At 40.5% G+C, this 24810-nt stretch overlaps 1 protein-coding gene across 1 annotated transcript; it reads left to right on the top strand.

The window, feature by feature from the left end:
* The first annotated feature begins 1266 nt into the window (after window positions 1-1266).
* MUSTN1 (musculoskeletal, embryonic nuclear protein 1) lies at window positions 1267-22820 on the top strand. The gene is made up of 3 exons (XM_058173509.1): window positions 1267-1424; window positions 12291-12411; window positions 22381-22820. The coding sequence occupies exons 1-3, from the start codon at window positions 1416-1418 to the stop codon at window positions 22485-22487; spliced, it is 237 nt and encodes a 78-aa protein (XP_058029492.1). The 5' UTR covers window positions 1267-1415; the 3' UTR covers window positions 22488-22820.
* The last annotated feature ends 1990 nt before the right edge of the window (window positions 22821-24810 follow it).

Consider the following 24810-nt stretch of genomic DNA (forward strand, 5'->3'; position numbering starts at 1 on the left):
AGTTCATTTAGTGACCATTCAAAGTTATAGCAGCACTGAGAAAAGTGACTTATGACTGTTTTTCATACTTATGGCCGTTGCAGCATCCACATGGTCATGGGATCTTAATTCAGACACTTCGCAAATGGCTCATTTATGACAACTGCAGTGTCCCAGGGTCATGTGATCCCCTTTTGCGACCTCCTGGCAAAAGGGAAGGCAGATTCTCTTAACAACCATATTACTAATTTAACAACTGCAGTCATTCATTTAAAAACTGTGGCAAGAAAAGTCATAAAATGGAACAAACATTTTTTAGTTTGTTACTTAAACAAATGTCTCACTTAGCAACAGAAAATTTTGGGCTCAGTTGTGGTTGTAAGTCGAGGACTACCTGTACTGTCTAGCAACTGACCATTTAAATTGATGCCACACAGATTAACAAATGCTCCAGCCACTTTAAAATAATGAAAGAAAAAGTTATACTCAGTTTAAATCTAACCGAAATAGGTAAAAAAAAATTGAAGATGATATCTACAGTAGCTTCATTGTGCTGCATTTTATATTGGGCAAAAATCTGGCAGTTGAATAGTCTGCTTGAAAGTTAAAGCAGTTCATTCCAGCTGTTTGCAAGAATCGCTGGTAGCTCTGTGAACTTCAAGTGTTTATCTTGCATTACCAGTTCCTATGCCATTTAGGGACTTAAAGAGATATAAGCACATTAGATTCAAGCTGTTTACAAATCAATGCAAATGTCAGTTGCCATTTAGCTCTTGTTTGTACCATGGAAGTTATTTCTGAACTAGCTATAGTTTTTGGACTACTTACAGAAGTTGAAATATTATAGGAATCCAACCTAAATAAAACCAGTGATTGGCTAGGGTCATCTCACTAAGTCAAAATGTGATATGTTTCTGGTAGCTTAGTACTTCCTCACTGATTCACCTGTAGAAAGTGTTCATCCCAAGATTAATATCATGACAAATGTTTCCTGCTTCTGTTGACGATCAGCACATTTTTGTGGGTATTTTATTCTTGTACATTCATGGAGCATCTGCAACATAAAAGTATTGCCCTTTATAGCTATAAATAGATAGCCACAGGGCTTCCTTTGAAGACATACTCGTTCCTAAAGAAAGGACAAGGCTTCTGTATAGTTCTGCTAGCCCAGCTGTCTTTTCTTGTCACTTGTAATGTTCCTCTCACTCCACTCATACAGTTTATTAAATGCTATAAACTTCAGTCATTGCTAAGAATAAACCTCTCGACAGTAACATGTTGTCAACCTTAAACACTCCAGAAGCTAGTCTGGGAAGATGACCATGTAGAATGACTTCATAGAAGAGCCTATATAAGCTAAGGGAAATAGGTTACTGCAGAATTTGGATATTAATCCAAGGAACTACAAGCTCAGTATTTTTACAAGTGAAACAACAATGTCCCAGGTATGATTGGTTTTTTTCCCCCTACTGCTTAATTTACAAAAATTATCATAGTATTGCTAAGAGAAACTGTAACCCTGATGGATTTGGTCATTGGTAAGAAATGAAAAAACTCATTATTTATTTTCTACCTCACTGATTTTCTTTCTTGCAGAGTCTTACTGCCATCTTTGGTGCAGTAATAAATGTGTCTTTGTGAAAAATTAGCTTATAACGATTTTAAATTAGAGAAGTAACCAAAGTCTGGCTTAGCTTTCTCTTTTCCTCTTTCTCATAGAATACATTTAAAGCTATAGATCAGTGTTTTAAACACTTCAGTCCTACTACTCAATCAAATGCTTTCATTTGCAACTGTGTGCAGAATTCTGCTTTGTTTACAATATGCAACAAATTTGTTTCTTCCTCTTGCTTGAGGGTTTTGTTTGTTGAATGCGAGATCAAAATTCTTAAGGTTGGTTCAAGAGCAGAAGGTTCTATTAATTTCTAACAGAATTAAGTTTATTTTGGCAGCAAACCTCTTAGACTATTGAGATTTATTATTTGATTAGATATCTGCAAATCTGAAGTTTTTTTCCATTGTGTTGGAAAAGGATGAAAATGTTGAGCTATCCTCTGTGTACTTGGGGAACATTCGTGTATAAAAGCAGGGAACTTTTTAATACAAACAGAAAGATAGAAGGAAATCTGGGAGCAGGATTATGTACACAGGAGTGCGTAGCAACTATTTAGAAACTCCTGAGAGAGGCTATATAAAGAAGTGTAGCTTCTATATATATCTAATATATGATATAGTAACTTGACGTAAATGTTAGAAACCAGAGATGTGGAGCAATGTCCATTGTTTTTGTTTGTTTTTAAATCTAATAAAATTTTTCAATTAAAAAAAAAAGAAGAAGTGTAGCTCTAAATCTTTTGATTAATACTTTCGAATTGTGGTGCTTGAGAAGACTTGAGAGTCCCCTGGACTGCAAGGAGATCAAATCAATCAAATCAACCCAGACTGTTCTTTAGAAGGACAAATTCTGAAGCCTGAGCGCAAATACTTTTGGCCACCAAATGAGAAGAGAGGACTCATTGGAAAAGACCCTGGTTTTGGGCGAGATTAAAGACAAAAGGAGAAGAGGACTGCAGAGAATGAGATGGTTAGATAGTGTTATCAATGTAACGAACATGAATTTGATCAAACTCTGAGAGACAGTGGAGAAAGAGGGGGCCTGGGGTGCTGTGGCCACGGGGCTGTGAAGAGTTGGACATGACTAGCAACTGAACAACAAAATCCTAAATCAGAGCTGAAAGGAGCATTGGAGAGCATATATTCTTCATCTGTCTGTCTCAGATAAGTTGTGGAATAGTTTGTTACTGGGTATGCCAGGAGAGGAAAGGATTTTGGCAAAAGCTTGCTAATCATTGCATGTTATTTATATAATTCTGGGAATAGACTCACTTGAGAGTAGAGACTGATCTTGGATGTTGTTTCTCCCTTGGGATTTTTATTATGGGAAATGATTTATTCTGCTATTTTGATGCATGCTTCAAAAATCCAGAAAAAAATATTGCTATCAGCTTGTAACTATCCTAAAATTCTTCTAAAAATGTGCATTGTTCATTAAATATTGTATATTATGGACAGGAGATGTATGTCTGTACCATTCTATAATTATTTTCAGTCATTGTTATACAAGACTTATGCTGATACCCAGTATGGACAGGGCAGTAAGTGAGAATGAAGAAGGACACCACCATATTGGACTAAAATGTCTGTGGTTATTATTCCTTTACTTCAATGCCAAAATGAAAATTGAAGGACTTCTTCAGGGGCACAGTACTGAAAAACAAATTTGCTTTTCTATTTGTACTAAATGCTGGCCAGTGAGCAAAAAATATCATCCACAATTTCAGGACATTAGTCTTCCCAACCTGATGCCTTGAGGTCCCCATAACATCCAATCACTATGGCTAATGTATGTAGTTCTTAAGATTACAAGAGTTGAAATCAAACATTTTTAGAGGACATGAGATTGGAAAATTCTCATTACAGTTACCTATTAGTTGATGTCAGGGGTGAAATGGTATCAGTTCGGACTGGTTCTCCTGAACCGGTAGTAAAAAATACTACCAGTTCAGGCAAACCGATTTAAATTAGCTAGAATCATTGGATTTCCTGGTTTCTACCTACTCTAAATTGTGTGGCACAGCAGATTTCCCATCCCCCCTGTTCTGCTTACCTTTGCAGACTCGGAAGGCTTCAAAATATTCCCTTTTTAGTGCTGCGCGGGTGTGCCTCAGATGCGCATGCAAAGCGGATGCTTGGTAGCAGACATACAGCACCGGTAACAGACTTCAGAGGATTTCACCGCTGGTTGATGTGATTATTATATGTAACATATAGTGTAACATATAATGTCCATGGGGCAAAGGATTTTTTTCTTTCTTTATTTTTTCACATATATGTAGCCAAAATAAACTGCAAAACAATGAAGTGAAAAGCTCTCCTATGCTCATGTCTGGTTTATTTTATTTATTTTATTTTATTTATTTGATTTTTATACCGCCCTTCTCCCGAAGGACTCAGGGCGGTGTACAGGCAACAATAAAATACAGACACTACAGTATACAATTTAAAATGCAAGTTAAAAAACTTATTATAATTAGCCTAGAACTTTAAAAATTTATAAAAACCAAAACCCCATTTAAAATTAGTAAAAAATTTAAAATCGATAAAATTTATGTAATTTAAAATTTAAAATTTAAAATTTAAGCCAGCCCCGCGCGAATGAAAAGATGTGTCTTAGTTTGCGGCGGAAGGTCCGAAGGTCAGGTATTTGGCGTAAGCCCGGGGGAAGTTTGTTCCAAAGTGTGGGAGCCCCCACAGAGAAGGACCTTCCCCTGGGGGCCGCCAGCCGACATTGCTTGGCAGACGGCACCCTGAGAAGTCCCTCTCTATGAGAGCGTACGGGTCGGTGGGAGGCATATGGTAACAGCAGGCGGTCCCATAAGTACCCAGGCCCTAAGCCATGGAGCGCTTTAAAGGTCGTAACCAACACCTTAAAGTGCACCCGGAAGGCCACAGGTAGCCAGTGCAGTCTGCGCAGGAGTGGTGTTACGTGGGAGCTACGCGAAGCTCCCTCTATCACCCGCGCAGCTGCATTCTGGACTAACTGAAGCCTCCGAGTGCACTTCAAGGGGAGCCCCATATAGAGAGCATTACGCAGCACGGTTCTGTGCTGTACTCTCAAGACAGCTCTATTTTTTTTCACTATGAGTTTCTCTCATTTTAACAGAAATTGTAACTTAACAAAACAGATTGGAAGGGATCTTTGAGGTCTTCTAGTCCAGCCCCCTACTCCAATAGAATAGAATAGAATAGAATAGAATAGAATAGAATAGAATAGAATTGAATTGAATTGAATTGAATTGAATTGAATTTTTTTTATTGGCCAAGTGTCATTGGACACACAAGGAATTTGTCTTGGTGTATATCCTTTCAGTGTACATAAAAGAAAAAGTACAACACTTACAACACTTAATAATAGTCATAGGCTACAAATAAGCAATCAGGAAACAATATCAATATAAATCGTAAGGATACAAGCAACAAAGTTTCAGTCATACAGTCATAAGTGGAAGGAGATGGGTGATGGGGAATGATGAGAAGATTAATAGTAGTGCAGATTTAGTAAATAGTTTGACAGTGTTGAGGGAATTATTTGTTTAGCAGAGTGATGGCGTTCGAGAAAAAAACTGTTCTTGTGTCTAGTTGTTTTGGTGTGCAGTGCTCTATAGCGTCGTTTTGAGGGTAGGAGTTGAAACAGTTTATGTCCAGGATATAAGAGGTCTGTAAATATTTTCACAGCCCTCTTTTTGATTCGTGCAGTATACAGGTCCTCAATGGAAGGTAGGTTGGTAGCAATTATTTTTTCTGCAGTTCTAATTATCCTCTGAAGTCTGTGTCTTTCTTGTTGGGTTGCAGAACCAAACCAGACAGTTATAGAGGTGCAGATGACAGACTCAATAATTCCTCTGTAGAACTGGATCAGCAACTCCTTGGGCAGTTTGAGCTTACTGAGTTGGCGCAGAAAGAACAGTCTTTGTTGTCCATTTTTTATGATGTTTTTGATGTTAGCTGTCCATTTTAGATCTTGCGATATGATAGAACCTAGAAATTTAAAGGTTTCTACTGTTGATACTGTGTTGTCTAGTATTGTGAGAGGTGGAAGTATGGAAGGGTTTCTCCTAAAGTCTACCACCATTTCTACAGTTTTGAGTGTGTTCAGTTCCAGATTGTTTTGGTTGCACCACAAAGCTAGTTGTTCAACCTCCCGTCTGTATGCGGATTCATCATTGTCTCGAATGAGACCAATCACTGTTGTGTCATCTGCGAACTTCAGTAGTTTAACAGATGGATCGTTGGAGATGCAGTTATTGGTATACAGAGAGAAGAGAAGTGGGGAGAGCACACAGCTGGGGGGGGCTGTGCTAATTGTACAGATATCTGATGTGATTCTGCTTAGCTTCACCTGCTGCTTCCTGTTTGTTAGGAACTTGTGATACATTTCAGATAAATGGTTGTCCAATGTCTTCTTAACTTGATTATCTTTTTTATACTGGATGTATGTCCCAAAACCTCTCTACATATACCAAGGAACATGCTAATTATTTTCATTTTTATTACTTCCTTTAAAACATGCATGAGCCAAATGTTGATCCTAAGAGAAAGAACCATGTTAAAGTGAGATGGTTAAAACCAGCAGTCTGCAAATTGAGGATAACTATCACGGCTTACGTTATTTAAAATGCAAAGAGGCAGACGGGTTGTACTGTCTCTGTTCAATATTTTAGATCTCCTTGGCAAGTCTTTCAGCTGAAACAGATGGTCTTCATTCTGCTGAATATAAATCTACAGCAATTTATCTGACTGATGTTTTTTATATGAGAATGATGATAATTTAACTAATTTAATCAACCATGATGTGTACATGGAGGCAGGTAGCATTTTTTTAAAATTGCTTATTTAAAAATCAATATCTAGCTGTTCATTACACTATTCCTTTTTAGGATAAGCAGTGTGAAACAGAGTGCACAAGATATAAGAAATAGTATCCTACAAATATGGGGGGAAAAGGAATCATAACTAAAATTATTCCAATATTCCAATTCTACTTTTTATACCTCTAAAGAGTTTTCTATCTACCAATTATACTTACCTCCTATGGCAACAATATACTGCTTAATAAAATGCCTTTTGGTCTTTAAATTTGTCACCTTTTTTGCAGTATCTCACCCTCAATCTCTATCCAACCACAACCTATTTGGTCTTCTTCTTGATCTATTCTCGCCTTCCTATATTTGTTCTGCAAAGAAATTCTCATTCATTCTTTCCATAAGACAAAACAACTTTAATGTACTTTTTTCACACTCTATTCCCTTTTCTATTTAGCCTATATTCACTATTCATTCTTGGCTCTTATCTGTTCTTGTTATATCACACTTTTCTTATCTATCACATTTCAATATTTATGTTTCTCCTGAAATACACAAATATACATGTAGCAAAGTGAGAACCAGCATTTTAGTTTCCTATAGAAACAGAGCACACTATCATTATCACTATCATTCTAACAGCATTTGGACAACTTAAAATTTCTCTGTGCATTTTTAGTGGACACATTTCAATACAAAAATTCATATACTTCCTCTAAATTTTCTCCTTATATGTATAACTTGCAAACATTCATTCCATTTTTCTGTGTAATACAATTACCTTAGTTTTTGATAAATTAGATGTTCATATCCATATTCCACATTGGACCTAAAATTTGCATCTAATATTTTCTAAAATACTCAGGTTCTCATTTCAGAATATGACATCATATGCATACAAGAATACATAATGTCCATGCCTTCAAATAACTTCTGATGTCATCACAAGCATTTCTTGTATATTTATTCTTAAACACATTAAACAATCATCAGAATGTCAAATATTCTTTTCTTATTCCTAGCTCAGTGTTGAACTATTCACTAACCATTATATCCTGACACATGCTTTATCTCCATTGTATTTCTCTCTTACCACATTCAACTACATACTTACATAAAAGTATTTTAGCCAATTTGTTTTTTCATATCCTTTGTCTAAGTGAACAAATGTATCATAAATCTCTATTCTTTCCTTCATACAATTTTAAATGACCTTCTGAAGAACAAAACTCTGGTTTGCATACTGCCTGGCATAAAGCTGCAATGCATTCTCCAAATTGTCTTATGATGTATAATTTTGACAGATAAGACACTTATTGTCTGTTACAATTAATAGCAATAGCAATATTACTTAGACTTATATACCGCTTCACAGTGCTTTACAGCCCTCTTTAAGCGGTTTACGGAGTTAGCATATTGCCTCCAACAATCTGGGTCCTTATTTTACCCACTTCGGAAGGATGGAAGACTGAGTCAACCTTGAGCCTGGTGAGATTCGAACTGTAAAATTGCAGGCATCCGGCAGACAGCAGAATTACCCTGCAATACTGCATTCTAACCACTGTGCCACCTCAGCTTAAATTACACTATTAGCTCTCCAGGATGTCTACATTTAGTTCAGATGTCAAGCAATAAATTGTTTTCTGTGCCGATATTTAAAGATTCCTAAATACAGGTAGTCCTCGACTTATGACCAGAATGGAGCCCAACATTTCCATTGTTAAGTAAGATAGCTGTTATGTGAGTTTTGCCCCATTTTATGACCTTTTGTCATAGTGGTTAAGCAAATCGCTGCAGTTGTTAAGTGAACCATGTGGTTATTAAATGAATCTATTTTCTCCATTGACTTTACTTGTCAGAGACCATCTGGGAAGGCCACAATGTCAAGGTTCCAGAAAAACCTCTTCTGCATAAAGAAAACTCAGAAGCCATTGTCTTTAAGAGTTCTTTACTAGCATGAGGAAACTGGCACGCGATGAGTGAAATTCCAAAACTGAATTTCCGGATTCTTTTCCCAGTTATACAAACCCCAAGAGTCCCACCCCCCTGACCCCTTTGATGGTCACATGGTCCCACGTTCTCCCAGTTCATTCGAATATCTTCTCGCCACTCTTTCTGCAGATGTGAACACCATCCGACCTTGACCGCCTGAAGAATGTTACCATACCCCTCAGCCCCCCTTCTTCCCCTCAGGGGAAAAATGTGGCAGCGTCTGGAAACCTAAAGTCTAGTATGGTTTCCAGGCCTGACACACAAATGGTGATCACATAACTCTGGGACAGTGAAACTTTCATAAATATTTGGCAGTTGCCATGTTCTGATCACATGACCAGGGGGATGCTGCAAGGGTTGTAAAAGTGAAAACTATTATGTGTGAAAATAAGTCATATTTTTAGTGTCATTGTAACTTTAGTCACTAAATGAATGGTTATAAGCTGAGGATTACCTGTATGGTCATTTCTGTGAATATATGCCTTTTCATTTGAATCCAAGGCCCATTGTTAGAAATTTTGTTTCATTATACAGAAATGGTAGCAGAGAATTATTATATAGAAAGAGCAGATTGGTAGCAGAGGATGGTTTAAAAGGCATAAAGGTAGTCATTCCCGACTCTAGGGGGCGGTGGTTCGTGTTTATGTGGCCAGCATGACTAAACACTGAAGGCACACAGAACGCTGTTAGCTTCCCACCAAAGGTGGTTCCTAATTTTTCTGCTTGTATTTTTACATGCTTTCGAATTGCTAGGTTGGCAGAAGCTGGGACAAGTAACAGGAGCTCACTCCATTATGTGGTGCTAGGGATTCGAATCGCCAACCTTTCTGATCGACAAGTTCAGTGTCTTAGCCACTGAGCCATTACGTCCCTGTATACCTAGGTATTCAGATCAAATTAAGTGTAGCATTTACAGCCTTGCTGCTTAACAGTTTCAACTGTCACAGAAAACTCTCCTCTGAACATAAAGGAACAATAGATTATAACCATAGAAGCAAACTAAACACTGCCATCTACTGGCTGGTTAATTCTGTAGTTGCTGCAATACAAAATACATTCTAACATGTATTCCAACACCCATACAGGGAGTTTTCAACTTGCAACCATTCATTTAGTGACCAAAGTTACAACAGCACTGAAAAATGTGACTACTAATTTCCTTGAAGAATTGTACTAGAAGTCTACACTAAAAACCTTGAAACTGTCATGAAGCCACATTTTACGTGAAATGTAAAGCCTTTGAAAGTTTACAGTCAATTGCCATTACAAGCTAATATGAGTCAGGCCTGTTCCCTATGACTTACAAAATGACATTTTGTCCTCATCTAGTAAGCTAGGTGGGCTTGTTCGATTTAATTTTGAAAGTGCCAGAGAATGTACATCCACACATTCTTTTTCTATGTCCACTTTTCATTTATTTTACTGGAAAATTAATCTTTGATTATTTTTTCATACAGGAGCCATATATTCTCTTTCTGCAGGAATTGTACTTACAAACCTTGCTTCTTTTTCTGCTTTCCTTTTCAAAATCCATACTTTTTTTCCACTCTAGGTCTTGCCACACATTCAAACAAGGGGTGAAATCTAGCAAGTTCTGACAGGTTCTGGAGAACCGGTAGTGGAAATTTTGAGTGGTTCGGAGAACTGGCAAATACCACCTCTCGATGGCCCCAGAGTGGGGTGGGAATGGAAATTTTGCAATATCCTTCCCCCAGGAGTGGGGAGGGAATGGGGATTTTGCAGTATCATTCCCCTGCCACGCCCACCAAGCCATGCCCACCAAGCCACGCCCACAAAACTGGTAGTAAAAAAATGTGGATTTCATCACTGATTCAAACCCTCACACCAGTCATTTCCTTCACTAACTCCCTTGATATTTCATCATAATTAAATCAATGAGGCTTTTTTGCTTTAAATTCATCCCTTTGCTATATGTGCCTAAACTTACTTTAGCTTCAACCAAAAGAAGACGGTTATCCTCCTTCTTGACTCTTGAGTTTGCAATACCTCCAATTAACATTTTTGTAACCTTTCATTTCAAGTCACTTTGGATAGCTTACTTAGAGGAATTCAAATATAATAAAAAGTAATAAAATCCCAATAAAACTGTTAGATACTGACAACCTGAAAGACTTCAGTCAGGTCCGGTATTTGAGCGGGAAGAATACTCAAACACGATTGCTTGAAACCCCTGATAGCTCCCTATAAAAGGGCCAGCTGTCAGAGAGGCTGGCTGCTGGATTGTAGATAGCTGTCAAATAAAGAGCTGTTGTCTGAAGCCTCTTTCTAGTCTCTTCACTCGCCCAATTTAACAAAATACATGAAACAACATAAAAGAAAGTCTGAAGTTAAATCCCAGCAAAGTTGTAACTTACCATCCCCAACATCTTCAAACACTGTCTGAACAGAATATATAATTTTCACTGCCTTGGCAGAAAACCAAAAGAAGACACATCTTCAGGGTGTTGGAAGAAATATCCATCTGGTTCAGTTCGAAGTGGGGAGAAAGACACTGGAAACATGGAGGCTGATTGGAAAGATGGTTTATTAATGAACAGGACCACATGGCTTTGAGGTCCTGAGCAGCTGACCACATGGAGTGGAGAGCGAGCGGTATTTATACCCTCTCTTGGGCTTTGAACTTGAGCTTCCTGTTTCTGTGCAAGAATATGTATTCTATTGGCTGCTGTCAGACTCCCATGGGGCTATGCAGGAGTCATAGCTGAGGTTGTCTGAGATAAGTTTGGTTGAACCTTGCTGGGTGATGCAGTGTCCTTAGGAAATTTTGAAATGCAGTGAGCCTGTTGCTAGATGTGTAGAGGGTTAATCCTATTATGTCCTGAGAGGTCATGTCTTAATCCCATCACTCTGGAGCTGGAGGTCTTTTGTCTTGCAGATAGGCTGGCCCAGTCTTTCTTTAATGTGTACCAAAATATCTGCTGGGGGCAGGGAGCTGGGTTTCTGGATTTCTGTTTCCTTTAAGATTTTTATTTCTCTTTTAGGGGAAATATTTTATCCTGCCTTTTTAAATATTTCCTAAAATATTTCATTCTTCTAGGAGAGGGGTGGGTGCTAACTTTCTACAAGGGTAAAAGGTTCAAGAGCCCTGACTACTCATGGAAAATGGCTGTCCAGTTTTATTTTCCCCACCCTTCATGAGACGTTGGCCTGAGCTGACTATCTTCTCGCTGAATAACTGCAGAGGACTGTAGAGGTTTTGGTTAAGATATCCTGGCCAATAGTTTAATGCTAGCTTTCCTGTTTCCTGCTCAGCGTGTTGACTTCTGTATCTTCAGCATGGTAGAATTGGAGTTAAACGTGGTTCTCTAAAGCCTCTGCTTGGGGCAGGAATTCAGACTACAGTCACAGACTACATTCAAATAGATTTCCATTCTATTTCCAGGCCATTTTGGAGGCTAAATTGTATGATGAACGGTTAAGAGAACTAGGTTTGTCTAGCCTGTCAAAGAGAAGGATTAGGGGTGACATGATATGTCTTCCAGTACTTCAGGGGCTGCCATAGAGAAGAGGGTGTTGATTTATTTTCCAAAACAACAGAGGGGCAGGACAAGAAGCAGTGAGTGGAAGCTCTTTAAAGAGAGATCCAACCTGAAATGTAGAAATTTCCTGACAGTGAGTACAATTAATCAGTGGAACAGTTTGTTTTCTGGAGCTCCATCATGGACCCTCTAAAAGAGACTGGACAGGGATAGAATAAGGATCCTGCCTTGAGCAGGGGGTTGGACTAGAAGACCTCCAAGTTCCCTTCCAGCCCTATGTGTCTATGACTCTCACCACCTTGCTAAAACAGACTGATGTCACAGTTATAACTTTGTGACTGCAACCTTATCTTATCACTTTTTCTGCTACAAAATGGTCTTTCTCTTGTCTTTTCAGCCAGCTCCAGTGAAAAAGAAACGCCCTCCAGTTAAAGAAGAAGATCTCAAAGGAGCTAGAGGAAAATTGTCTGGTAATCAAGAAATCAAATCCAAAACCTATCAAGTCATGAGGGAGTGTGGTGAGTGAGCTTGTGATGCATCCACACGATTTTCATGCTGGATTTATTGCTACAATGACAGCTGCTTCTGGTTTTTGTCTTCTTGTGACACTTCAGGGTCCCAGCTCTGCTTTTAAATGCTATTTGTGTGATATTGTCTTTGAATTAAGTTCACTGAAATAGCGTAAATCGTAACAATGAAAATTAAACATAGAAGTCTTGCCTTGAAATAATGTATAATGGAGAACCTTCAACCTTTTTGACTGATAATATTAAACAAATCGCTTGGCCTACCATGCCATGGGATATGGAGTAGAAAATAAAATAAGGAATAGACTGCTTCACAAATTTAGCCTGAGGAAAGAAGCTTCTAGGTGCTTATATCTGTCTTTAGTTCCAACAACCACTACAACTCCCCTGGGGTTGGAAAGGACACCTCCAATTCACTCTCTCTTCACTTCTGACAAGCTGCCAATAACCACATAATTTCTTTACCAAAAAGAGTAAGGAAACCACCATAGAGGTCTTTCCCATATGTATCATTGCCTATTATAGCAGCTGTTTTGCAATTTTCCTTCCAATTCCATTTTTTTTTTGAACTGAAGTATATGAACCATATGATCACATATTTTTATATTCCCACACACAAACACAGAGCAAAAGACCTTCTCTTCAGATCCTGATAACTGCTGCCTGTAGATGGCCCATTAAATATTTTAAAGAATACAGCTTCATGGCATCACCTTAGTCTAATTCCCAGCACACTGCAGAGACAGCATACATCTGCTTATAAAATAGTTCTAATAATTAACACAATTATTATCTCTTTTCCCAACACAAATCTTCCGAACTCTGCTACCTGTCATTTATGCCCTCATGACTTTTTGTTTGGACTACTACAAAATGGTTTACATGGGATTGCCCTTAAAGAGCATTTGGAAGCCTCAGCTGGTACAGAATGCAGCTGCACTGCACAGTAAATAATGTTGGCTATTGAACATATGTAACATATGTAACACCACTGCTTCGGGGGGCTGTATCAGTAGTGGGATTCAAATCCCGTCGCTACCAGTTCGGTTGTAGGTGCGCATATGCTTGTGCGCGCACCACTTCTTCACATGTGCAGAGACATCCAAGTGGGTGGAAGGAACCTGCTGCTGCCGCTAACAGTTCACTCGATCCGGGGCAAACCGGTAGAAACCCACCATTGGGCTGTATGGGTTGCAAGTGTATTTCTGGGTACAATTCAAGGTGCTGGTTGACTGTCACCTTTAAAGCCCTTCATGCCTGGGGCCAAGTTATCTAAAATACGATCTTCTTCCAGTTGTTTCCACCCATCTACTCCAGTCTGGTAGAATATTCAATCATCTATTGCAATGTCCTTCCTGTTAAAGACCACTTCAGCTTCAATTGCTATAATACAAGAGCAAGCGCTAAGCTGTTAAGCGCTTCAATCTTGATTGCAGAAAATATGACTTCAGTAACAGAGTTGTTAACGCTTGGAACACACTACCCGACTCTGTGGTCTCTTCTTAAAATCCCCAAAGCTTTAACCAAAAACTGTCTACTATTGACCTCACCCCATTCCTAAGAGGTCTGTAAGGGGCGTGCATAAGAGCACAAAAGTGCCTACTGTTCCTGTCCTATTGTTTCCTTTCATTATATCAAATTAATATAGTTATTGCATACTTTTGCTCATATATATGCTTATATGATGTGTTGTTGTTTTATGTTGATGCTTGTGTATACTGTTGTGACAAAAAAAAAAGAATAGACATGTTCTGGTTTCTGTCAACCAACAAATGTCAAGGAGACATCATCATCATCATCATCATCATCATCATCATCATCATCATTATTATTATTATTATTATTATTAATTAGATTTTTATACCGCCCTTCTCCCGAAGGACTCAGGGCAGTTTACAGCCAAGATAAAACAACAATAATATACAAATAAAACAATGAATTAAAAAACTTATTAGACATATGGCCGAATTAAAACATTAAAATAATAAAACCCCATAAAATTTATAAAATTATATCAAATATTAAAACTATTTAAATCCTATGCCAGTCCTGCGCGAATAAACAGATAGGTCTTCAGCTTGCGGCGGAAGGTCCGAAGGTCTGGCAGTTGACAAAGTCCAGGGGGAAGTTTGTTCCAAAGGGTGGGAGCCCCCACAGAGAAGGCCCTTCCCCTGGGGACCGCCAGCCGACATTGCTTGGCGGACGGCACTCTGAGGAGTCCCTCTCTGTGCGAGCGTACAGGTCGGTGGGAGGCATTCGGTAACAGCAGGCGGTCCCGTAAGTACCCTGGCCCTAAGCCACGGAGCGCTTTAAAGGTAGTCACCAAAACCTTGAAGATCTAATAGGACCAGGGTAAAGGAATAACCCCTGTCCCTGGCCCTCCAGAGATCATCAACCAACGCGACCAAAGCCGTCTCCGTACTGTATCCAGGCCGAAAGCCGGACTGGAACGGGTCTAGATAGACAGATTCATCCAGGTATTGGGGTAATTGACGTGCCACCACACTCTCTACAACCTTCGCCGCAAAGCGAAGGTTGGAGACCGGACGATAATTTCCCAAAACAGCTGGGTCCAGGGAAGGCTTCTTGAGGAGGGGTCTCACCACCGCCTCTTTCAAGGTGGCAGGGAAAATCCCTTCCATAAAAAAAGCATTGATAATCCCCTGGAGCCAGCCTCGTGTCACCTCCTGCGTGGCCAGCACCAGCCAGGAGGGGCATGGGTCCATTAAACATGTGGTGGCATTCAACTGCCCCAACAACCTGTCCATGTCCTTGGGAGTCACAGGGTCAAATCCATCCCAAACAGTCTCAACAAGACGAGTCTCCGACCTCTCACCTGGATCTACCCATTTTGATCCAATCCATCCCGAAGCTGAACGATTTTATCGTATAGATAACCACTAAACTCCTCGGCACGGCCCTGTAAGGGGTCATCCCGCACCTCCTGTTGAAGGAGAGAGCGGGTCACCCGAAACAGGGCAGCCGGGTGGTTATCTGCCAATGCAATGAGGAAGGAAACATAAGAACGCTTCACTTCCCTCAATGCCACTAGGTAGGTCCTACTATAAGACCTAACTAGTGTCCGGTCAGCCTCGGAATGGCTGGATCTCCAGGCACTCTCTAGGCATCTTCTCCGGCGTTTCATCTCCCTCAGCCCCTTGGAAAACCAAGGAGCTGGTTGAGAAGTACGCCGGGTTAGAGGCCGCAAAGGTGCGACACGGTCTAAAGCACCAGTCGCGGCCAGTTCCCAGGCCGCAACTAGTTCTTCAGCCGTGCCGTGGGACAGATCCTCAGGGAATCAGGAACCTCTCCGGGTCCATCAGGTGCCTGGGACGGAACCAACGTATTGGTCCCGTCTCCCTGCGGTGTTGAGTGGCGGTCCAAAAGTCTAGGCGAAGAAGAAAATGATCTGACCATGACAACGGCTCGGTAACTAAATCTCCTAAATCCAGGTCATTTAACCACTGTCCAGAGATAAAAATCAGATCCAGTGTGCCTCCCCCAGTGTGAGTAGGGCCATCAACTATTTGTGTCAGGTCCAAGGCCGTCATGGAGGCCATGAACTCCCGGGCCACCATCGATGACAGGCTGGTCAATGGTAAGTTGAAATCCCCCATGACTATAAGTCTGGGGGTCTCAACTACCACCCCGGCAAGCATCTCCAACAGCTCAGGCAGGGCTGTAGTCATGCAGCAAGGAGCCAGGTACGTGATCAACAAGCCCACCTGAACCCTATGACCCCACTTCACAAAGAGGGATTCACAACTGGCTATCTGAGGTACAGTGGTCTCCCTCGGTTCTAGGCTTTCCTTAATAACAACCGCCACCCCCCCCACCCCTACCTTGGGCCCTCGGTTGGTGGAATGCTTGGACACATGCATTCTGTGTCACAATGACTGCTCTCTGGAGCATCCTCCCTCCTCAGATTAGGAGTGCCCTGACTGTGTTGGCTGTTTGGAAGGCCTTGACGATCTGGCTCTATGCCTAGGGACCCAAGTGCCATTCTTAGCTACATTGACTCCAACAGTTTATAATATCTCTTGACCAGGGGTGAAATGCTACTAGTTCGCTCTAGTTCAGGTGAACAGGTAGTGTTAAAAACTACTGGTTTGGGTGAATCGATAGTAAAAAAAATGCTTTAAAAAGTAAAAAAAAGATACTGACGATCACAGCTGTGCCACGCGATCGTTGGAACTTTTTTTTTTTTACTTTTTTAAAGCATTTTTTTACTACAGGTTCAGGTGAATAGGTAGTAAAAAATGCTTTAAAAAGTAAAAAGAAAAGTTCCCACGATTGCACGGCACAGCTGTGATTGTCGGAATCTTTCACTTTTTTAAAGCATTTTTTTACTATCGGTTCAGGCAAACAGGTAGTAAAAATGCTTTAAAAAAGTAAAAAAAGGTTGGCCACGCCCATTCAGTCACATGATCCCCCCACCAAGTCACACCCACAGAACTGGTAGTGAAAAAAAATTGCATTTCACCACTGTTCTTGACTGCTATTTGCATTAAATTTATTTTTATACTGTGTTTTAACTATTCAGATCATTTTTAAGTTTGTTTGCCACTCAAAGTCACTGGTTTGAGATGGGTGGCTTTACAATATGAATGAATGAATGAATGAATAAATGAATGAATGAATGAATGAATGAATGAATGAATGAATGAATGAATGAAGTCTTACCATAGGAACAATCTACAGTGTCTCATTGATGATGGAGTGCATCATATGGTTAGGGGCTTAGATGCTCAGATCCCACTGCCGTTTTAGATTCTGGGGTCAGGGAGCTTGGGCATTATTTGCCAGGGTCATTCTGATTTTGGCAACCAGAGAATCTGTTGTTTGAAACTCTCCCCACATACACTAATGATTCATCTGTCCCCTCTTCTCTGTCAGACTTGACAATACAACCCCAGGCTGTCTGGGTTCAGACAGATGGCAAGAGGAGGTAGAGGGAGCCAGCTCTTTCCCAACTAGATCCCTGATCATATGGACCTAGCTGAGAAAGGGCGGATGTCAGGGTTCTAAGTAACAGGTCCCATTCAATAAGAACTCCGAGGTAGGCAAGTTCCTCAAAGAACATTTTATAGGACATATCAAATTGGCAACTTCCTGGTGGAAAACTGGCTCTAAGTTGGTGCTGGTTTTCGCCCCCAATTAAAAGTAAAACTTCATCATTTTCCCCAGAGTCTCAGTCACATGATCAGCATACAGTCCAGTTGCAAAATGATCTCAGTCTCCGCCCTGCAGACACCTGCACGAACATCCTTGATTCCCAAGGAAAACAATTTTATTTAGTCTGCAACACCCCAGCTAATCTCTACACCCCCCTCCCTGGCCCCTTCACTCCAGGCTATGTCAGCCCCGAAGCCATGAGAAAAGAAACCTCCTTAGAAACTACACAAAAAAAGAAAATGGCCACAGTTCAGCCAACTTCAGGGTTGACAGTGGATCCCCTGCAATGAGCATTGGTCAACCCCAGTCAGAAGCAACTGAAGCATGAATGCAGAGAGGATGTTCACTGAAACAAAGAGATTCTTGCTTTACTGCACTGTCCTGCCCTCTGCCTCCCACCCCCCTCCAATCAACTGGAATACCTGATTCATAGGGTGGGTTGGGATTGAACAGTTTCCAGCTCTACTGCAGCCTCACCTCACCCCTGAAACAAATCTGTGAAAGTGGGGTTTATAGATTAGCCTCCTTGCAGATTAGTTACAAGTCTAATGCTGACTTGTTTGGGAAAAGTCACGTGCATCAGTGGTGGAATTCAATTTTGTTTACTACCAGTACCGTGGGTGTGGCTTTGTGGCGTGGTGTGGCTTTGTGGGCGTGGCAGGGGAAGGATGCTGCAAAAACCCCATTCCCTCCCCACTCCTGGGGGAAGGATATTGCAAAATCTTCATTCCCACCCCACTCTGGTGGTTTTTGCCGGTTTCTCCAAACTACTCAAAATTTCCGCTACCAGTTCTCCAGAACCCCTTAGAACCTGCTGAGTAGCGCCCCTGACATGCATCTTCAGCTAAGAAACTTCCTTCCCACTTTGCAATCTTTGACCCAACTGCCTTCGCCCCCACAAGGAAATTTAAATAGAATATTCCAGAACAGTATAAAACCTTGAAGGTAGCTGCAAAAAAACAAACAAAAAAAACAACCTTTGCACAAAACTAGAGCAAGATTTGTTCGATGGTTCAACCCACTAGTCTAGCCATCTGTCAACACTCATCTGCTCCTCAGTCCTTAAGGGGGCAATTAGTGGATACCTAGCATGCTTGGTAAGAAGGAAAACAAAGCTAGAAGAATTCACCCACCATTTTCTTTAATTTCTTCTGCATTAAAACCCTAAGGGCAGCGCTTTCCGCAGCCTCCTTGTTGAGCCTGCATAGAGAGCCAGTGCAAAGCATGTCAGCCTACTTTTCTGCCAGCTCATAAGCTTAAAATATTGCATGCTTTAAAAGGAGAGCAGAAAAAAAAAGAAAAAGCATAACTAGTCAAGAGATTTACAAGCATCATAAGATTAAGTAAATGAAGTACAAATTCTTAGAAGAAGGTTTAATTAGGCTTTCCTGTATTTACATATCTTATGCCATTTTAAGGGTGCAGAGCATTACTAAAATCCTTACTAAAATAAAATTAATAATTAAGTAGCAGCTGTATGTAGCACGGTATGAAATATGAGTTAAAATCAGGGGTGAAATGCTCCCAGTTTGGACCGGATCGCCCGATTTGGTAGCAAAGGCAGCAGGTGGTTTGGAGAACCAGTAGCAAAATTCCCTGCACCCCACCGCCCATGCCCAGCTGAGCCGCACGATCGTCCAACCTGCCGCTGATAAATGAATGAAATAAACGGTGTGCGCTTGCGCAGCTGGCACATGGAACAAGGCAGTGATGGCGGTGGCATATTCAATAAAGAGAGCGGCTATGGTAACTTTCGGATGCTTGCCTTTCCTGGCAGCCAGCTGCTGGGGGAAGGGAAGTACACTCTGCGTAGCGAAGGAAGAGCAGGTGGCGGCTCTGGGGCAAGGCTGGTGTTGGGGAATGGTGCATTCCCCGGCCCAGTTGAGGCAGGCAGCAAGCAGGTGGTGGCTCTGGCGCCTCGGGGAATGGGGCGTCCCTGGGCCCCGGCCCCTGACCGAAGTCGAAGGGTGAGCGGGCGGCAAGTGGGCAGCGAGTGGGTAGCAGCTCCGGGAAAAGGCTGGAATCAGGGAATGGTGCATTCCCCGACCTGGTTGAGGCAGGCGGCAAGCAGGCGGCAGCTCCAGGGCCTCGGGGAATGGTGCATCCCTGGGCCTCAGCCCCCGACCCAAGGTGAAGGGCGAACAGGTGGCGAGCGGGTGGCAAGCGGACAGAGAGGCTGCAACTGCAGGCATCTTGCAAAAAGGAAAAAGGCAGAATAGAAATTTTAAAAAAATCCTACTGGGTTCTGTGGGCGTGGCTTGGTGGCGGGGTTGTGACTGTGAGGGCATGGCTGTGAGTGACATTGAGTTGGCCATGCCCACTCAGTAACAGGACACATCCACCCACCAAGCCACACCCACAGAACCAGTAGGGAAAATTTTTAGATTTCACCCCTGCTTGTAACGATCCTTTAATCACAGAATTATTTTCTGAGAGAAACAGCTTCCCAAGACAGACAATGGTCATGTTTTCCGTCAAAATATTGCATCGGTTTTTCTTAGACATTTATGAAATTTACAGATATAATCAGGAAAAAACAAGGAAAACTATTTAAAAAGTAAGTTGTGTATACAAGGAAAAAAATAAGTAATATTAATATAAATCTACATATTAAAATATTTATTATGAATTTAAAAGCTGAAACATATACAAAATCTCCTTAAAAGCAATAATTAAATATTCAGTCCCACAGCACAAATCCTAAACAAGCTCATTGGTCTCCTGAATTAGTATACAGATTGTGAAAAAGATGAAAAAAAGGCTAACAATTATTAGTGTATTGATTATTTAAAAATAAAAACCTGGGGGCAAAGTATACAATATGAAAACTGCAAGTTCAGTTTTATTGGGCTCTGACCAGTCAGAAGTTTCTACTATGCACTGTGGAATGTTTTTGGAGAAAGTGGTAAATCTCCTGAATAAAAATAATCTTCCAAAGTTTCCCTCATCCAGAGGCACAGATTCTTAAAATAATTCAAGAATCATTTATCCCCAGACATGAAAAGGGGACACATAAACACATTCCCCTGAAGAGACACTGCTATCACCATACCGAGAGCCGAGGTGGCACAGTGGTTAGAGCAGCGGTTCTCAACCTGTGGGTCGGGACCCCATTGGGGGTCGAATGACGATTTGCCAGGGGTCGCCTAAGACCATCAGAAATATGGGAAGTATACTTGCGAGTCGAAGAATCACGCTCCAACGGTTGACTCCACAAGCCAGCTGCAGGCTCTTCAAATCGCTAGCCGAATTCGGCTTCAGGCGCAATGAATTAAAAAAGAGAGAAATCTTTGCTCTGATGTCTCCCTCTCAAGTCAGCTGCAATCACTCCCAATCGCTAGCCTAATCTGGCTTCAGGCGCGATAAACTTAATAGGGGAGGAGTCTCCGCTTTAATGCCTCCGTCCTCAAGGCAATCGCAAGCAGTTCAGATCGCTAGCCAATACGGCTTCAAGCGCAATATTTATTTATTTATTTATTTATTTATTTATTTATTATTCATACTTTTATACCGCCCTATCTCCCTAGGGACTCAGGGCGGTTTACAGGCATATAAAAACACATATATATACAAAGTAAAACATTAATTAAAAAACTTATTACACAGGCCAAATATTTAAAATAGAGATATAATAAATTCAAAACGAAAATAATTTTATGGTTGGGGTCGCCACATTGTGGGGAATTGTATTAAAGGGGTTGCCACATCGTGGGGAATTGTATTAAAGGGGTCGCAGCACTATAAAGGTTGAGAACCACTGGGTTAGAGTATGGCACTGCAGGCTACTTCAGCTGACTGCTAGCTGCAGATCAGCAGTTCAATTCTCACCAGCTTAAGGTTGACTCAGCCTTCCATCCTTCTGAGGTCAGTAAAATGAGATCCCAGATTATTGGGGACAATATGCTGGCTCTGTAAACCGCTTAGAGAGGGCTATAAAGCACTGTGCTAAGTGCTATTGCAGGGGCTTGGACTAGATGACCTATAAAGTGTGTTCCAACTCTGTTAATCTGTTAAATCTACTATTGCTATACTGAGTTGTCATCTTTTTAAATTTTATTTTAAAAACATGAAGCTTTTAATTGCAATACTTCTGTGCTTTTTATGCCTCTGGATCTTTATCAACAGAGCTCCAGTGATGAAGCCCAAGGAGCCCTCTGAAATTTTCCACTGAAGTCAACTTTGAATAAATGCATTACATAAATGGAAAGATTAACAGCTCCCCAAAATTAACTCATTTTAATTAAACCAAATTGGGCATTTTAGTCCCGCCTGTTGATTAGAGTGCATCCCAGAATACTATATTTATTTATTTGTCAAGCATGTATAAGATAACAGATAAAAGTATAAACATGATTATGAATACATGAAATGGATACGAATAAATGGGAACAGTAGGACAGGGATAGTAGGCATGCTGGTGTGCTTATGCACGCCTCTTACAGACCTCTTAGGAATGGGGTGAGGTCAACAGTAGACAGTCTAAGGTTAAAGTTTGGGGGTTTGGGGAAGAAACCACAGAGTCTGGTAGTGCATTCCAGGCATTGACCACTGTTGCTGAAGTCATATTTTCTGCAATTGAGTTTGGAGTGGTATACCTTAAATTTGTATCTATTGTGTGCTCCTCAAAGTGCATCAGAAAAAGGTTGCGTGTTCCTACTTTGAAACATATGTAATGTAGACTCTGGCATTATTGTGCTTATTATGTTATCCTTCAGTTTGTCATAACTGTGATTGTTTGTGAACCATTCTTGCTGAAGCATTAATCGGCTACTCTTCTTTTTCCAGAACAAGCTGGCTCTGTTGCGCCATCTGTCTTCGGCCGAGAACGCACTGGAGGAGAAACCGTCTTTGACAAACCAAAATCAGAGCCTCCAAAAAGTGTCTTTGGCTGACAGCCATGAATATTCCCAGCATCCTTCACTGCTCGTCTTGTTTTTCCCATACATCAGTCTTATCATTGGGCTTCTAACTTAATTCTTCAGGCATGAATCAGCAAAAGAACCTGAATTGAAAGATGTCTTTTTTTTACATATATACGGTGCATTTTTTTTCCTTAGCTATCTAATAGTTAATTCAAGTTATAGAGTGCAGGATGATATTGTAATGACCAATTTTGTTAACAAAAATGCCCCCCCACCGGGGATTCTTCTTTTTTAAAGTTAATGTCCCAGTTCTAATTGTAATTATTGTGTGAAAGAAAATAAAGCTGGATGATTTTGACTTTCGATTATCTTATTTTTCACTTGCAGTATAAATCCCTTGCAGTATAGTCAGGGAATATAAATATAAGTTATTTATATCATCATTTCCACACACAATTTGGCATGAAGTATTTTGATTTCTGTGGAAATGGTAATGTCTTTCTATGGGAGAGCAACAAAGCTGAGTCTGGTTAAAATCTTGCTGGGACAAAATAACAGCCCAAGAGCTTTCTTTTAACTTTAACAATTAGATTAGAATAGAATAGAATAGAGTAGAATAGAATAGAATAGAATAGAATAGAATAGAATAGAATAGAATAGAATAGAATAGAATAGAATTTTTATTGGCCAAGTGTGATTGGACACACAAGGAATTTGTCTTGGTGCATATGCTCTCAGTGTACATAAAAGAAAAGATACATTCATCAAGGTACAACATTTACAACATAAATGATGGTCATAGGGTACAATTTAACACTTAATGATACAACACTTAATGATAAGCATAGGGTACAAATAAGCAATCAGGAACAATTAATATCAATATAAATCATAAGGATTACCAGCAACAAAATTACAGTCATACAGTCATAAGTGGAAAGAGATTGGTGATGGGAACGATGAGAAGATTAATAGTAGTGCAGATTTAGTAAATAGTTTGACAGTGTTGAGGGAATTATTTGTTTAGCAGAGTGATGGCCTTAGGGAAAAAACTGTTCTTGTGTCTAGTTGTTCTGGTGTGCAGTGCTCTATAGCGTCGTTTTGGGGGTAGGAGTTGAAACAGTTTATGTCCTGGATGTGAGGGATCTGTAAATATTTTCACGGCCCTCTTCTTGATTCATGCAGTATACAGGTCCTCAATGGAAGGCAGGTTGGTAGCAATTATTTTTTCTGCAGTTCTAATTATCCTCTGAAGTATGTGACTTTTTTGTTGGGTTGCAGAACCAAACCAGACAATTATACAGGTGCAAATGACAGACTCAATAATTCCTCTGTTGAACTGAATCAGCAACTCCTTGGGCAGTTTGAGCTTACTGAATTGACACAGAAAGAACATTCTTTGTTGACCTTTTTTGATGATGTTTTTGATGTTAGCTGTCCATTTTAGATCTTGCGATATGATAGACCCTAGAAATTTAAAGGTTTCTACTGTTGATACTGTGTTGTCTAGTATTGTGAGAGGTGGAAATATGGAAGGGTTTCTGCTAAAGTCTACCACCATTTCTATTCCTTCAGGAAATTATTCCTTCAGGAAAAAATGTCCTCTTTCCAAAATAAGAAGCGTTCACCTTAACATGGTCCTGAATCAATGGTGGGTTTCAAATTTTTTTACTACCGGTTCTATGGGTATGGCTTGGTGGGCATGGCTTGGTGGGCATAGCAGAGGAAAAATACTGTAAAATCTCCATTCCCACCCCAATCCAGGGGAAGGTTACTGCAAAATCCCCATTTCCTCCCGATCAGCTGGGACTTGGGAGGCAGAGAATAAACGGGGGCGGCGCCAGTCAGAATTTTTACTACCGGTTCTCCGAATTACTCAAAATTTCCGCTACAGGTTCTCCAGAACTGGTCAGAACCCGCTGAAACCCACCTATGTCCTGAATTGCTGCCTCATAGACTGAATAGAATACTTCAGACTAGAATAGAGCTGGAAGGGACCTTGGAGGTCTTATAGTCAAACCCTTTGCTCAAGCAGGAGACCCTATACCTTTTCACACAAGTGGCTGCCCAGTCTCTTTTTAAAAACCTCCAGTGATGAAGCACAACTTCTGAGGGCAAGCTGTTTCACTGGTTAATTAATTCCTGGAACTTTTCTTCATATGTTTTAGTCTCCAGGCCTTTGATCATCTTGGTTGCACTTTTTCCAAAATCTCAACATCTTTTTTGTAATGACCAAAACTGAATGCAGTGTTCCAAGTGTGGTGTTACTAAGGTTTTATAAAGCGATACTAATACTTCACGTGATTTTGATTTTATGCCTCTGTTTATAGAACCAAAGATTGTATTAGCATTT

Source organism: Ahaetulla prasina, chromosome 2 (genome assembly GCF_028640845.1).
Source record: "Ahaetulla prasina isolate Xishuangbanna chromosome 2, ASM2864084v1, whole genome shotgun sequence".
NCBI classification, from domain to species: Eukaryota; Metazoa; Chordata; class Lepidosauria; order Squamata; family Colubridae; genus Ahaetulla; species Ahaetulla prasina.

Coding starts and splice junctions, on each gene's coding strand:
- MUSTN1 (XM_058173509.1), top strand. Junction 12,412..22,380: donor TCAAGTCATGAGGGAGTGTG/GTGAGTGAGCTT, acceptor TTCTTTTTCCAG/AACAAGCTGGCTCTGTTGCG.